This window comes from Thrips palmi, unplaced genomic scaffold (genome assembly GCF_012932325.1).
Source record: "Thrips palmi isolate BJ-2018 unplaced genomic scaffold, TpBJ-2018v1 HiC_scaffold_16, whole genome shotgun sequence".
NCBI classification, from domain to species: Eukaryota; Metazoa; Arthropoda; class Insecta; order Thysanoptera; family Thripidae; genus Thrips; species Thrips palmi.
In genome coordinates this window covers 6,299,347-6,314,714 of record NW_023144625.1, presented here as the reverse complement: position 1 = coordinate 6,314,714, position 15,368 = coordinate 6,299,347, and the positions used below count along the sequence as shown (strand labels likewise).

Genomic DNA, 15,368 nt, shown 5'->3' with positions numbered 1-15,368 from the left:
GCCTGTAATGTGATTGTGAAATACAAAAGTTTAAGGAGAACTTTTTCTTTGACTCAACAGGAAAGATGAACAAACAGCACTTTAAGATAAATTTTATATTTAAGGGATAAAGATGACATGTGAGGAAACTTTCATACATAACAGTACACAAGTGACAAATTGTCAGCAAAAGTATCACTTGTCTTGCACACAACATATAAATATACCTAAGGGTTAATATCCTGAACTTTGTACACACATTTTAGATGGGTTTATAATCAAGTTTGGATTCAAGTTTCTTATTATCAGCGACTTTCCTTACTGCTTTCATGAAATCTTCCTGAATAACCCACTCACGCTCAGCACGAATAGCAAATACACCAGCTTCTGTGCACACATTGCGTAAATCAGCACCGTTAAATGTGTCTGACAGCTTCACAACAGCTTCATAATCTAGAGGAGAAAAGTCAAAATAGAAGTTAAAAATGTTGTGTTTACTTGTATCTTAGAATTACATCAGCGGACTATCAAGACCATACCTATGTCACCATGTTTGGAGATTGGAGTTGCATGAATCTTAAGAATTTCAAGCCGAGCTTGCTCATTAGGTAAAGGAATTTCAATTTTGCGATCCAAACGACCAGGTCGAAGCAAGGCAGGATCAAGTGTGTCCGGACGATTTGTTGCCATAATCATTTTGACCTAAAGAGACCAGAACAAAATAATTAAGATCATTTTAGGATTTAAATGAAGAACTGGGCGGCTATTTTGATTGAAACTATTGTTTTACCTGTCCTAATGAATCAAAACCGTCCATCTGGTTGAGAAGCTCCATTAAAGTTCTCTGGATTTCTCGATCAGCCGATGTTCCCTCAGAAAACCGACGGCCACCTATTAATATTGTGAAGGCATTAAAAACACAGATGAGGACAGCTAAAAGTAAACAAAGTGCAACATTTACCAATGGCATCAATTTCATCCATGAAAATAATACAGGGTTGATGGTCCCGAGCATAATTGAACATTTCTCTGATGAGGCGAGCACTTTCACCAATATATTTATCTACAATTGCACTGGAAACCACCTGAGGGAAAGAAACCAGATTATTATGGAACTGAATGTAGGTTAAAAAAAACTTAAACAATGCATTTGGCAGAACACTTACTTTGAGAAAGTTTGCATCCAACTGACTCGCAACAGCTCGAGCCAGGAGTGTTTTCCCTGTACCAGGAGGACCATACAGCAAGCATCCTTTGGGTGGAGTGATTCCAACTCTTTGGAAGAGCTCAGGATTTAGAAGAGGAAGCTCTATCACCTAGGCACAAACACAATTACAATCTGTGCCAGAATTGTGAATTCCTTATGAGAGCAACACCTTACCTCACGTAGTTCACGAATTTGTTCACTGAGACCACCGATGACTGAATAGGTGACATCCCCAGGGTCTTCATGTGACATGTTGTATACCAAGGGATCAACCTCACGGGGAAGGTATCGCATTATGGTAAGAGTTGTCATATCTAAAGCAACACGAGTGCCTGACTTGAGCTTTTCTTTATCCAGCTGGCGGCGGCAGCCAACAACATATCTTGGACCATTTGTTGCTTTTACAATAACTGGGGTAAAAAATAAATAAATTAAGGCACAAAGTGAGGCAAGAACTGATTCAAGATACTTCCAATGCAAGTGCTGTCCGTAATGACATAGCCGGCTATGACTTACATTTGTCTTCAGTGAGTTGCTTCAAGACTTCTCCAACAATCTACAAGATAAGATAACAAATATTTAAATGAATAGAGGAGTGATTTTTAATGTTTGAGAACATGCATCCTTACCTGTCCAACACTCTGAAGAGCTTTCAAATCATTTTCTGACTTGTCATACTGCTTAGTTAGTTCCTTCAGCTGCTCTCTCACTGAAATAAGTAGATAAACAAAATGACTTAGTATTGGCAAAAGATAGTCTGTATCCTATCCTAACAGCAATCGAACAAAGTAACAATAATAAATTCCGATGAATCATGTTCTCCCTATGCTGTGCTAGTTTTAGTTTTTTTTTTTTTAACTTCATATGTAATTTGTAATTTGTATTGACTTCAGCTGTAAGTGCAATGTGTACCAACAAAAAATGCTGAAAATAAATATTCTATTCTATTCTATTCAATTTCTCTACTGACTCATTAACGGACAACCATAGAACTCCACGTAGATAAATGACAAAGTATTAAGGAGATAAAGTTCATAACTGAAGACGAACTCCATGAAAGAAATTACAATGAGTAAATTTCAATGAATTTAAATGAATGAAGAGAATGCCACAATGACATAACCTAGCTTGGCAAAGTTGCTGCCTCCAAGTGGAAGCACCATATAAATAATACAAGTAATGATGTAAATGATGCAATTATTGTTGAAATGAAATTCTTAAAGAAATGGAACGCAAAATTTCGGAAAAGGGGTGATGTATGGACCATTCCAAAGATGAATCAGCACAACTAAGGGGACGAACGGTTGTAAACATGGCAATCACATTGGAATTTCTTACTTTCTTTCAAACGACTTTCAATTTCTTTGTGTTCCAGAAGCTTCTTCCGATAGTCCTGGAGGGCCTTCTCCCTCACTGCGTCCGTAGTCATTTTCAAAACAGATGATACGACACTTAATGAAATTAGAAAACACAAGACACCGCAACTGCTAGCAGCACAAGTGTCATGTCAGCCTACAGTCGGTCTACATTCGAGACTATCGTTTGTCTTTCGATTGTTTCTGACACCTCGTCGTTCTCGTTTTTTTGGCGTTTGTGTTCAGTCGCTAACAAAAATACCGTGACATTTTGTCGTCTTTTTCACCACCTCAAAGAGTGTTGCCACAAATGACATGTGAGTGTGAGTCGTTCAACGCCCCATCAAATCGCCATGCGTTGCCAGTCAACTTCGAGAAAATAAACACTATGGAGATGTTTTCGGTACGTAGCAGGCTCCGTACCGTGCAATATTTTTTGTAACGATTTCTACGGCTTGTCGCTCTCAAAACTATACAACTTATGCAGTGATAGTGTTCTTTCAAGCTTGAGGGATAACCATCGAAGCTGAGGCTATGTTGCCCCATTTTTCATTCTGATGGATTATGAACGTGTGGTGTAAGACATGTAGTTTGCACTGTCGGTGCGAGGTGTGTGGGCAACGCGAATTTCAAGATGGCCCCATGGCCGGAGCCCGAGACTGAGCCAAAAGCTCCAGACAAGACGGCCTCCGCGGCGGAAAAGCCATGCGAAACACCTGCAGTTGGGATGAAGAGCGAGAAAGATTGTGCTGAAGCCAGCGGGGCTTGCAAGCCTGTAAGTTTTCCCTCGAGTTACGTCGCTTCAGCCTGTTGTCGCATTCTGTGTCGCTCTAGGCTCAAACCCCTTTCCACCCATTGCACCCAGCCTAGCTCACTTGTTTACCCGAGTTTTGACTGAAATTAGTTGAAGTAGCTCCTGGCATGGTGAAGCTTGTTTTCCACGCTGGTGTGCCTTGTGCTTGCAATGCATGGAGCTCCTTTCTGTCGGGGAGCGTCGTTGACAGCGCATTGCGCATCGATCAACTTCTCTCCGCTTATTTCGTGTGCCTTGGCTTTCAACGAATTTCTGTTCTCTCTCGTTCCTAGACGAAGCGTAGCCACTGGCTCCCGTGATTTCGAATCCCCATGCTAAAGGGGCTTCCACCGCGTTTCGTTCATTCCGGGGCCCAGGTTGGGGTTGGGGTGCCTAGTCCGTGATCAGGTTAGGTGACTGTTCAGCCCACCTTGGCCATTCATTACAGAATGAATTAATGCACGCGTCGCTGTTCCAAGCGACTTGCATTCATTTTCTGCGGGCTGAACCCTGCGTCATTTTTTTTATCGTGTGCATCGGCATGATTTCCCTCCTGATATTTGTCTGGAGTTCTGTCATTTTTTTTGTTGAATTTCTTGCTTTTGTTTGGAATTTTTTTTTTTTTAGAATTTTTTTCTTCTGCTAGATTTAGCCCTTTACTGCGATACTTGAGTTCTGAATGTTATTACTTTTTGTTTTGAGCTTCCATGCATCCGAACTCTTTCACAATACAAGACAATAATTGCCAGTGCTCATTCTGAGACATTTTTTCCCCTCTAAGTGAATGAATATGGAAGGTGAACTGTTATTGTATGTTGTATGAAATGTGCTGATTCCGCGAGTTCCTCAACAGTGATTTGCTTTCATTTTTCTTGTTAATTTAACAAAATCTCTGGGACATTGCATCAGCCTGGGCCCTAGGCAATCATACCGGCAGGTACCTCCCCTGACAAAGGCCAAGTACTCCCGCAAATGGCGTTTCTGCTACCCCCGCCCCCTCCACTCCCAATCCACCTCTAATTTTTCTGCACCTGGCCTGCTGACAGCTGCGGCCCTGCGGCCGGGCCTCGAGCTTTGCTTGCTCTGCTCGCTCTGCTTGGCTCGCGAAACAAAATTCTGCCCTCTGCAGCGTCAGCATTAACGTATGCAGCGCAGCTAGCGCCGGCCGTAAAAAATTGTCGAGGCCGAAAGTCAGGTTCTGATGCATACCTTGCCTGTTCTCTGCGAATGTCTCCTTTCTGACTTGAAGCTCTGTCGGTACTTCCCCCTCCCCTCGACGCTGTTCCGGTCGGCGGGTCTCCCTTTGAACCCCTCGCGAAAGGCAGAAGGTTTTTGGGTCTGGTGAGGATTGCTTGACACTTGACAGACAGCGACCCGATCACCACCGATCCGTGCGAGTCCCACATCAGTTTGCACGGCGAGCACGTCCCAAGCCGCGTTCACCGACTTTTGGTCGCAAGGCTCGCTGCCGCCCCTGGAAAGCCACCAAATGTAAACGGCGGTGCACAGGCGCGTTCGCGGCGCCTAGCTTGCAGTGCAGCAGCCAAGAAGGGGGCAGGCCCCTTTCGAGTCCCGTGGGCTCGATGGGCTGCCTACCTTCAGGCTCGTCGTGTAGAGGGGGATTCAATCTCAATCTACTTGGTTGAAACACCTCGTGAGCACGCATGCCGCTTTTCATGGATGCCCTGGGCTTTGTCATGGGCCCGTCATGGCAGGGTGTTGCAACGCGCGGGGCCGCATGGCACACTGGCACACCTGTTTCAGCCATGGAGCAGCAGCAAGCAGCGGCGGCGGCAGCGGGAGGCAGCCCTGCCTGGGCCGTGCGCTGCCGTGCGCATGGCGGCGCATGGCAGCCCATGGCGGCCCATGGCAGCCCATGGCTGTATGGCTCTGCGTGGGGCGGAGCGGCCAGCCGCACCGGACACACCTGCCTTGCCCCGCCCCGCCCCGCACCACGCGCTCAGCGTCCGGAGTGTCCTCTAGCCTCGCTCCCATGGGCTTGGCTTGGCGTGTACACGTTGTACTGCTGGGCCGGCTGGGCCGGCTGGGCCGCGCGGTACTCGAACGCGTGACCTCGGCGGCCTCGCAGGCTTCTAGGCCCTGGCGACTCCCCTCGCCTCCCGTCGGCTGTCCCAGTGCCGTGCCGGTGCTGTCCCGCGACCTAATGAGCGTCATGAGTGTGACAGAGAGGCGCGGCGCGGAGGCTTGGCCGGCCAGGACGACGGCCATGTGCGCCTTCTCCAGACTCCAGTCGGCCTGTCCGACAGTGTCCGACCGGCGGGGCGCCGCCGTGTCGCTCTCATTCGTATGCAATGGGAGACGCGGCCAGGTTGGCCAGGTGGGGCCGCCAGCCTGCAGCCAGCCTGCAGCCAGCCCGCGGCGTGCAGTCCGAGACTGTCCAAGACTGGCCGAGAAGCAGGCGAAGCAGGTGGCTGCAGCGGCACGCTAGGCGCATCGCGTGCCCCGGACGCGTCCGAACCACATCGCCGTCTCGCTCGCTCCCGGCCGCCAGCCGTCTGATTCCGAGCACTGCTTTCGTCGCTCTGTCCCTCTCGCACTCATGGGGCGGTCCGTAGGGGTGCGAGAGAGACAGAGCGACGAGGCAGTGTTCGGAATGAGACGCCTGTCCGTCTCCTTGCGTGGCTCTAGCCGCGGCGCGTGTCCGCGGACGCGGCCCACGGCGGCGCACCGGCTGCTGTTCGTCGCCGTGGCGGGGCTGGCGGGGCGTAGCGACTGCTCCTTGACCCAGAGTGGGGCCTGCCGGCCTGGACGTGAGTCGCACGGCCAATCGGCAGCTGATGAGAAGTGCAGCTACCGCCATCCCGTGCCGGCCTGTGCCTGTGCCGCGGCGCGCGCGGCGACACCGTGCCCCGCGTGCTGCTGCAGGTTCGCCCTGCAGGACAGATTCATTCCGCATCAGCGTTTTGTCGCTGTCTCTCTCGCACCTGTGTGGAATGCCCCACGAGTGCGACAGAGCGTCGAATTCGATGTTCCGAATCGCTCGGCTGCCTTTGTTTTAGCCTGTCTGTCAATGAGGCTGCAGCGCGGCACGAGAGGCACGAGGCGAGGGTCGCTCTAGAGGGAGGCTCCAGGGCAGGGGAAGGCGGCGCGGCATGATGGTGGCGCCAGGGGGAAAGGGGAGGGGGCGTCCTGCCCTGCCCGTCCCCGACCCGCCCCGACCCCCTCCATCGCCGTTTTCCCTTTCCTGTTATGGGGTACGCCAGTCTCGCCAGTCCCGGGACGAGCGAGACGAGATAACTAACTCGTACGGGTATGACTCACTCGGCCCGCGGACCCCGCGGATAAGGAGGGAGCCCCTCCCCCAGCAGACTGATTCCGAGAGTCGGTTTTGTCGCTCTGCCCCTCTCGCACCTACAGGGCACGCCCCCTGAGTGCGAGAGAGACAGGGTGACGAAGACGACTCTCGGAATCAGCCCCGTATGGCGCGCATGACCGTGTCGCAGCGTCACAGGGGAGCTGCTCGACGCTCGTGGAAGGGGCGGCCGATTTGTGTGACGGCCCGTCACTGACGCGTCACTGACGCGTCACTGACGGGGCGCCTGACTAGCCGGACTGGGCTGCAGACTGATTCCGAGAGCCGTTTTCGTACGTTTTGGCAGCACTGTCCCACTGGGGGCGCCCCACGAGTGCGAGAGAGACAGCACCGAGGACTCTCCGAATGAGTGTGCAGTCCGCAATTAGTAGGAGTGCGCGGGTGGTCCTTGGTGATGGCGCCGATGTAGGTACACTTGCGGAGGGCGCCGTGCCCGCCGTGCCGCGGGGTGCAGAGTGCAGGGTGCGCCCGGCGGCGGGGTACGACAGGGACAGGCTCGACCCGGTGTGACTTGGCGTCCGTCGCCAAGGGAAGTCCCGCGCCTTCGGCTCGGAGCACGCTGGCGGCCGCCCGTCGTCGCCCCTCGCGTGCGGTGGATTTGTCGCGTGTGCTTGTTTACATTTGGGGTGCACTTGGGGATCCATGACCTGTTTTCTCCCCCTCTTGGCATTTTGGCCGGCGCCCCTGGTACGTAGCGCTGCCATCGGCCGGGCCGGGGCGGAATGCTCTAGTGGCGGAGGCATCATCGCAGTGAGGCTTTTCCGAGTTCCTGTGCCAGGTACCGTGGGCCCTTAGGCCCAAGGGCCCTGCAGTGCCTGCACTGCACCCTGCAGGCGCTGTGCTCGGCCCTGCCGAGGCCCTTGGCGCCCTTGGCCCTTCAGACTGGCGGCCCTAGCGGCCCCGACGGTGCGGTGTCACTCGGTGTGGTGCGGTGCGAGTCGCGGAGAGGCGAGGCGGGGAGAGAGGAGGAGCGAGGTCGCCGCGGTACGGTGTACGGTCTACGGTCTCAGTAGTCGACTGTGGCTCCGTCTCCGTGCCGTGCGCTGTGGTGACGCAGTGTTTTCCGACCAGGTCGCTCGGTACGAGAGTTCGGGCTAAAATTGAGGCCTTTTGGCTGGCACGGTTGCGCTTGGACGTGGATTGGGCCTCGGTTTTCAATCCAGTGCGGAGAGTGTGCGTCGCTGGCGCTGGTGCCGTCGTCCTTCGGTGCCTACACTTACAGGCCCGTGCACCACCCTAACCTTACATAACACGCCAACATTAAGTTGTCTTGGAGTGCTGGCCGGTTGTCTGGAGGCTGGCGTCCGCGGGATTATCACCAAGGTGCCGTCTCGTTCCCCGTTCCCGTTCGTGTAGTCGACCGGGTGGTGTGGCTGTTCGCTGTTGTGCGGTGGAGGGCGCAGCGAGGCTCTCTTCGGCCCACTTTGTTTGAATGAATCCTCACTTGCGTTCGCGCTTTTGATCCTTTGTTTCAGGTTCACCTAGTGAGATTTGCGCCTGTGGCGATAGGTTGAGATTGGGTTGCGGCGTACCTTGTCAGGAAAGAGGGTTCTAGCTCGAAGTGGGCTCCTGTTGAGTGTCCTTCTATTGTCTAGCCATTTGTTTTGAGGTTATGGGGAGTGAATTCCATCATGTTGCACACTCTTGTGAGACCTCCATCGAGTGTGCTGCATTTCATTCGTCCTAGTGGGTGTGTAGATGTTTCTTGATATTGGCCTTTTACACTTGTGATGAAATCAAGTCTCTACTTTAATTCGAGACTGTTTTTAGGCTTCCCAGTCTGCCAGACTTGGGTTTATTTAGATTGGCCATGACAAAGCACATTCCCTCCTGCATGTTTGTCCTTTCACCAAATAGATCATGTTGTAATTTCTGACAACCTTTTGAGGAATTGTAACAAAGAAAATTTTACTGTTTGATCAATGTTTCCCTTTATGACTGCCAGTATGTCCTATGCAGCTTCAGAGGCTTGTCATCATTTAACTGAACCATCCTTACAAAGGGTGTAGGGTACCCATTTGTGGTTGTTTGCACTTGCTTAACAATGCCTCTGGTTGTAATGTGCCTGAATATGTTTTGAGAGATGTTTCTTTTACTTCAAATGACTCAACTGTAAATGTATTGAGTTGACCAGTGTTATCATTTGTTGCATGTGTTGTATTTCTTCATTGGGCAATTGTGTATGTGTGTTTTTTCTTTTTGTCTTTCAGGTAGATGACAAAGATGCAGGTGTTGCTGCTCTAGATGACCGAGGTCTACAAGATCTTCTGAATGAGGCTATTGCTTACAAAAACCCAAAAGATCGTGATAACAAAAGTGACCTCTTCAAGGTGAGCTGCACTTAAATTAAGTATATTTGAGAAATAAATTGTATTCCTTTGATATCAATTTTCCTCATCTACATCTGCAGGAGCTCCTGGCTAAAGCTGAAGCTGATGAAAGAGAGCACTCTGGCGGACAACGAGGTATAAGCAGTCTTGGGGGAAATAGTGGACGTTATCGTAGAGGACCTTCTCGGAAAGGCGATGTGTCCGAAAGGAATTCTCGAGGAGGCTCTTTACAGAATCTGGTCCATGCCTTAAATTCCGATTTGGACATTCATGTTGGTTCCACCAACAGGAAGCGGGGTGGCCGAAGAAATCCTCAAGTGAGTTTATTTGTCTTTGTTGCATTCTTGGGTGTATTTACTACCAAATTTGCTCTTGGCTCGTGTCTTGAACTCTGTCTTACTCTAATTGTGTCCTTATTGCAGCCGCAAGTGAGTGTCAGTGCTCGGCAAAGGGAAGGCGGCTCCCTGCCTTGTAATGTAAATGCTGACTTCTATACTGCAGCTGCCCTCCGAAGTCATGATGATGTTAGTACAAGTTCCTCACTGAAGAAGCGTGATCATCCTACTCCACCAGATGATGTTGTGACTGGGAACAGCTATTCTTACAAGCTTGCAAGTGCTAGCTGTGCTAGGACTGCTGAGGATCTGTCTGGTTACAGACCAAGCCACTCAGGCAAACGAGCCACTGACTCTCTAGATGACATTGAGACGGTAGTATCCCGCGGGTCGGGCAGCAAACGAAGAGAATTAAAGAAATTGGGGCACTCCTCAGATGCTATATTTCCTGAGAGTACCAGTGATGAAATCTGTTCAATGGAAGACTTACACAAAGAAGCTGATATTAGTCGCCTAGCCAATAACAAGTTTGAAAATGAAAACTTAATTGATCTCTCAGACTTTGCTACTTTCCATCTGAGACCCCAGAACAATGTAGACAGGAGCTCCGCTGATCACTCTGTGGTTGATGACATTCAGTCTCAACTTAACGGAACGTCCATTTTGGGAGTCGGCATGAATGGCACTGTCCGGTCTGGACCAGACCGATGGTTGAAATCAGAGCCTCGCAAAGATGAAGACATGGATGGTACAGAGATGACTCCTATAGAAAGGACCTCTGAAATATCAAAGTATCCAACATCAAGACCAAACGAACATGAAGTGGACCAGACAATACAGTTTCTTAGGAAGTCTCAAAGGAGCAATGGAGAACACATCGTGCCCCCTTTGAAGCTTTTTCCAACTGCAAATTTTGCGGGTAAGGGTTAGATCATTCTGATATCTTATCTTAAACTTTAATGTGCCCTAATACTTAGGTACCAAGCTTCTTCTGTCATTAATGAAGATTGCAACTGAATCAAATTTGCTTACTTTTAAAATAACATTTTCAACTTTAAAATACTCAAGATTTATCAGATTAATGTTTACTCAATAATTAATTTTGTGAAATACCTGCAGCTGGTCTTGGCATTGAACTAATGGCATTCCCTAGTTATTCAGTGTGTGTCTTAGGACTTAAATTGATTTTGCTTGTTGAGTGCTGTAACTTCTGCTAACCCAGCTTCAATATTATTTCTTTCTTTTAGTCTCTTTGTTTGTCACGTCACTTTGTTTGTCTTTCCGCCTTTTGTTTTCTTTTTCTCTTATTTACTGATGTGTTCTTCCCTTGTCATGCGCCTGGCACATTGCACAGCTGGGGACTCAGTGCGAAGCACTTCGGAAGCTGCTCCAACACGCCCCAGAGCATTAATTCATCAGTACCAAGTTCCCACCTTGGATAAAAATTTGCATGTTTGGGGTGAGTTTCTGCTGTTTTGCTAGAAAAATTGTGGGTCTTATGGTGGTGGTGGTTCAATCTACCAGAGAGGTTGGAAGTAAATTTTATATAATGTGTTGTTATAATCATTCACATGTTTTCCCATAATTCATCTTATGGCTTGTTTAATTTTTGATTGTTTGCGACTACTTTCAGTCTCCTTATTTTCCCATTTGAAGTTAAATCTTATTCTGAATGACCAGTTTTAGATTACAAGTGCCAAGATTAATGGGTCCTAATTGATTTTCTGTTATCTAGTTTCAGATTCTGCTTTCTTATCTAAGGATACTGACAAGGTTTGTTACAGTGTTGTTATGAATTTGCACTTTTCAATGGCTTATGTCTCTTGGTATTTATCACTTTTGATTTGCATTTGCAGAAGAGTTTTGATGAAAATGGAAATGCATTGCAGGGCACTGGTTCTGAGCGCAAATACAAAACACGCAAAAACAAGGTATCTTGTAGCTTCAACATATGATGAGTCATTTAAATGTGTCTTTGTTTCTTATCTTCTTGCCTTTTTCAGACTGACAATAACAATTATGTGCTGTCCGAAAAGATTCCTGGACACAGAGGTGGTACTCAAGACATTAATGAATTGGTGCTTTTTATTGAGTCCCCTTCCAACTGTACTGACAAGTCATCAATTAGTGGGAAGAACACTCGGAATACCAATGGACCTGTAAATTTAAAGGATAGGTAAGTGCGCTGTCAAAAATTTTGATTGAGTTCACTTTTCTTCTTGAATGCATGTTATTGAACTTTGTTGCAGTAAACAACGCAACAGTAGTAGTAATGGCAAGCGTAGTGAGGCTGGTGGTACTAAAGTCAAGCTTGATAAGCGGAAGTCTGGTGATAAACCTAAACTTAAGAAGTCTAACAGCTTAGAGGAAATCTCTTGCACAAAACTCTCGGACCTGACCTCTTCAGATAATTCTTCAGTTAAAGGTAATTTGTCTTTTCTGTAATGAAGTATCAACCTTCAGAATTCTATAAAATTCCCCTCAACCTTGATTGTTATGTTTTTTCTAGGAACGGAGAAGCAATTGAAGAAACAGTCTACCCTGGATGAAGTTGTTATTACTCGTGAATCCCGCCAAAAGAGTGTGCGGTCTACTGGGTCCAATTGTTCAGTCTCTGATAAGGGCACTGGGAGTACGAGGTCCAGTAGTAACCGAAAACAAAGAGAGTCGTCGAGTACCCATAGAGTTACACCTCCCCCATCTAACCCTGTAGATACTGTTGTCAACACATTAGTTCAAGGTGGTGAAATCATTGGTGATCCATCTGAGTTTCATGTTGTTACAAAGAAGCAACGTAAGAAAAAACCTGGGCGCTCGTCTTCAATTGGTAGAAACGAAAGGAGCCATCATAGCACGCAAAGCAATAATTATCATGTATGTACATTTTGATGAGTAGCTACTAACAAAAATAAGTCTTATTCCTAAGGTACGACTATGAATCCTTTTGTTTATCTAGAGAGAAGCTCATTCTAGAAGAAGTGCCACCATGGATGATGGTGAAGGGCATCTTCTTTACCAATACCGCTCTGCGCCATATCGATCTGAGTCTCCAGAACATAGTCAACATCAACGCAGAAAATCCACTTCAAGCATGCCACCCAGTGACAAGAGTGCTGATAGCTCTGATTTGGACAGTGTCCATTCTTTGCCAGCTTCTACTACGCCACGCCCGGCTCTTGATAAATCTTCGAATTCCAGGTTAGTTATTTTACTTTCAATGCCTTGAAAAAAATTGTGGTTTTTCAAAGGTGCTCAGAGTTATATGGGTTGTGACATACTGTTTCAGTGGATCTACACCTCAAGTATCATATGCAGATATAGCACGAATGGCCTCGGCAATGTCTCCGCCCCAGGCTTGTCCGTTTGTGCCTGCTGCTGGTTCTCAGACGCCCATCTTGGCAGACGGTCAAACTCAAGGTCTCGCTAACAAGTGGCCTTCAGTTGGGCAAGCAAGACCCCCTGCTACACCACTGTGGACAGCCAATGTTACGCTCCACACTGCCACACCGCTTCCAGCTAGTCATGAAGAGGGAGAGCAGTGCTTTGCTGTGGCTGTTCCTGCTGTGTCTTCCTCCACCATTAGTAGCTCAACTAAACGGGATGCTATGACAAATACAGTGTCCCAACTGGAGAGTGAACCAACAGACTGTTCTTCTGTAGGAAATTTGTTGTCAGATCTTAGTTATCCACCTTTGTGTGAGAGTGGTAAAACCCCACAGACATTTCCTCCACAATCGGTGACACCATGTGTACAGACTTTCATATCTCAAGCATCTCGATCATCACCAGCCATATCACCTGGTGTAACAATGGCCAATTGTGTGGATGTTGAGGACTCTGCTAAAAGAGCAGCATCCCCAGCTGCCTTTGATAGTGTTCGTGATAATGCACGGAGTAGTGCACTGGACCGGCCTGCTGTGATCATTCTAGATGAGGCTGAAACTGAGACCCCTGTTGATGGTGACCCTGAACTCACATTTGGTTTTGAAATCAATGAGATGCTCTTATCCGGTTCCTGTGTTTTGAGCTCTGATGATGAAGCTGATATTAGACTTGAATCTACGGCTTCTGTGAATGTGGAACCTTCAATGACTTCTGTAGCCAATATCAATCTGGACAAGATAGTGGCATTTGTTGGAAGAGGTTGGTTGCCATTACTCTTTGTGTGCTTTTTTTAAAAAAAATCTCTGATGATACGATACTAATAAATATGTGAATTTTTGTTGCAGCTTGGGAAGATGTCATTAAAGAGCTGCCACGAGAGGCTGGAGCTAGGGGTAGAGTTCAATTCTACAATGGCCAGTAATGGAAGGGGTGCCCTCTCTGTTAACGTTGAGTTTGTTTTGTTTTAAGTATATTGTGTACAAACATGAAATTTTTTGGACAATTTGAGTGGCTGGAGGAACTCTGCTCTTTGTTTTTGTTGTTCTTTTTTAAATATATATTTTAATGGCTGTGCTGCTGCAAAAAAAGGTTAGCAAGTGGCCTGCCCCAGCCTTGCAAGAGTCCCGTGGCACCTCACCTTGTCAAATTTCGTACCCGGTGTCTCCTGTAGAGGTGTCAAGTGACCTTTGTTGTATGTGCATGCCTTGAATGTACTAATTTTGCCTGCATTGAGCCTAACATGGCACCTATCACTCTTTCTTTGAATGCAGCAATGTTATTCATCCGTTCCTCTGGGAATTAATCAAATGTCTGAGGAATATGATGTATAGGTGTGTGCTAATGCTGTTTGCTGTCGAATGCTTTCTTATCATGAATTGTTTGTCATGATTGAAGAAGACTCTAATTTCATGTGTAATCACTAAGGAACACTGGCAGGCGACTTAACTGCCCTAACAGACAATATGAATGGTTGCCTCTCCATTGGCTCTTTTGTTTGTCTGTTTGAGCAGTTGGTGCTATGCCAAAGTTCAAAGGATTATTCTTTGCACCAAGCAGAGACCTCTGAGCTATTAAGTCAAATGTTGCTCCCCTTGTTTCTTTGTATTGTTAAGAACAGAACTTGATTCTGTTGTTTTGTTGTACATGTCAGTCTTTACTTCTGTTTCTGTGATGAAACAACCAAGTGTCATTTTTGGGGTTTGGTCAGTGCGTGATGAGGAACTGCTATAAGATTATTTCCTTGGTGTCTTTGTTAAAATTTTACCCTTAATGGTGTCTGCTGTTTTTTAGAAAAACATTTAAATTTCATTTTGAGCTGTGGGATGCATTAACTAAATCATCTTGTTAAGTGATTTTATGTTGTTTATGTGACTGCTTATCATTAAAACTAAGAAATTCATGTCTAACTTTTGATATGAACAAAAAGATAAAAAGATTAAAAGATTGAACGTGTAAGTGGAGGTTGGTTTGCTTTACCTCCACTCATGATTGTTTGCTTTGGTTATGTTGACATTTGTAAATCATATTGTATCTTTCCTTTTACATCAAATCATATTTCAAGGATATTGAAATGTCACCTTTCGCTATCAAAGGTATGAATTATGGGAGGAAAAATAGTGAACCAAAGAAATACTTTCTTTATATTTTGTCCCCAATTTTTTCCCCCAATCTGTGTCTGTTGAATTGCCAAGTTCGTATGTGTGTTATGAGTGTACTGAGTGAGTGAATGAACTTGAAGTCGGTAGGTGGTACTTGCTAAATGCATGATGTGTCGAATTTTTTAAAAGCGAAATCTGTATTATGTATTGAAAAACAAAACGCATAAAAATAAAAGCTGATCAAATGTTAATAAGATTGATTGAGTACCTAGTCTGAATGCTGTTAGTGAAGGTCATCTTATGAACACTGACCTTCACTCGTACTTGCCAGGATCCCTTTGTGATCATGGTGCCCTAAATGCCCAATATTACTGAAAATTGGGGTAAACTAGCTAGACTTAGATCATTGAAATAGAATATTTGAAGAAAAAAAAATGAAGAAACAATGCTATATATTATTTAATTACCAGTCAATGTTGAAAGCTTAAAAGGTGCCAGTAACTGACTGCCCACCTCTCAAAATTGAAGGTTTATTTTACCATCTCATGCAAT

At 46.7% G+C, this 15,368-nt stretch overlaps 2 protein-coding genes across 4 annotated transcripts; one reads left to right on the top strand and one right to left on the bottom strand.

Moving 5' to 3' along the window:
- Positions 1-80: 80 nt before the first annotated feature.
- Positions 81-2,759, bottom strand: LOC117642584 (26S proteasome regulatory subunit 10B). The gene is made up of 9 exons (XM_034380886.1): positions 2,525-2,759; positions 1,816-1,895; positions 1,703-1,742; positions 1,361-1,596; positions 1,146-1,295; positions 941-1,064; positions 770-870; positions 519-681; positions 81-432 (listed from the first exon to the last, which is right to left on the bottom strand). The coding sequence occupies exons 1-9, from the start codon at positions 2,613-2,615 to the stop codon at positions 242-244; spliced, it is 1,176 nt and encodes a 391-aa protein (XP_034236777.1). The 5' UTR covers positions 2,616-2,759; the 3' UTR covers positions 81-241.
- A 30-nt stretch (positions 2,760-2,789) lies between these two features.
- Positions 2,790-15,067, top strand: LOC117642576. Of its 3 annotated transcripts, none has more exons than XM_034380874.1 (13): positions 2,790-2,944; positions 8,879-8,998; positions 9,079-9,315; positions 9,421-10,252; positions 10,688-10,792; positions 11,069-11,106; positions 11,190-11,264; positions 11,337-11,509; positions 11,583-11,758; positions 11,843-12,207; positions 12,290-12,531; positions 12,620-13,476; positions 13,563-15,067. In XM_034380874.1, the coding sequence occupies exons 1-13, from the start codon at positions 2,852-2,854 to the stop codon at positions 13,637-13,639; spliced, it is 3,390 nt and encodes a 1,129-aa protein (XP_034236765.1). In that variant the 5' UTR covers positions 2,790-2,851; the 3' UTR covers positions 13,640-15,067. The 3 variants fall into 3 exon arrangements, with proteins under 3 accessions (XP_034236765.1, XP_034236764.1, XP_034236766.1); XM_034380873.1 differs by lacking the exon at positions 2,790-2,944 and adding an exon at positions 2,955-3,316; XM_034380875.1 differs by lacking the exons at positions 2,790-2,944; positions 10,688-10,792 and adding an exon at positions 2,955-3,316.
- Positions 15,068-15,368: the final 301 nt, after the last annotated feature.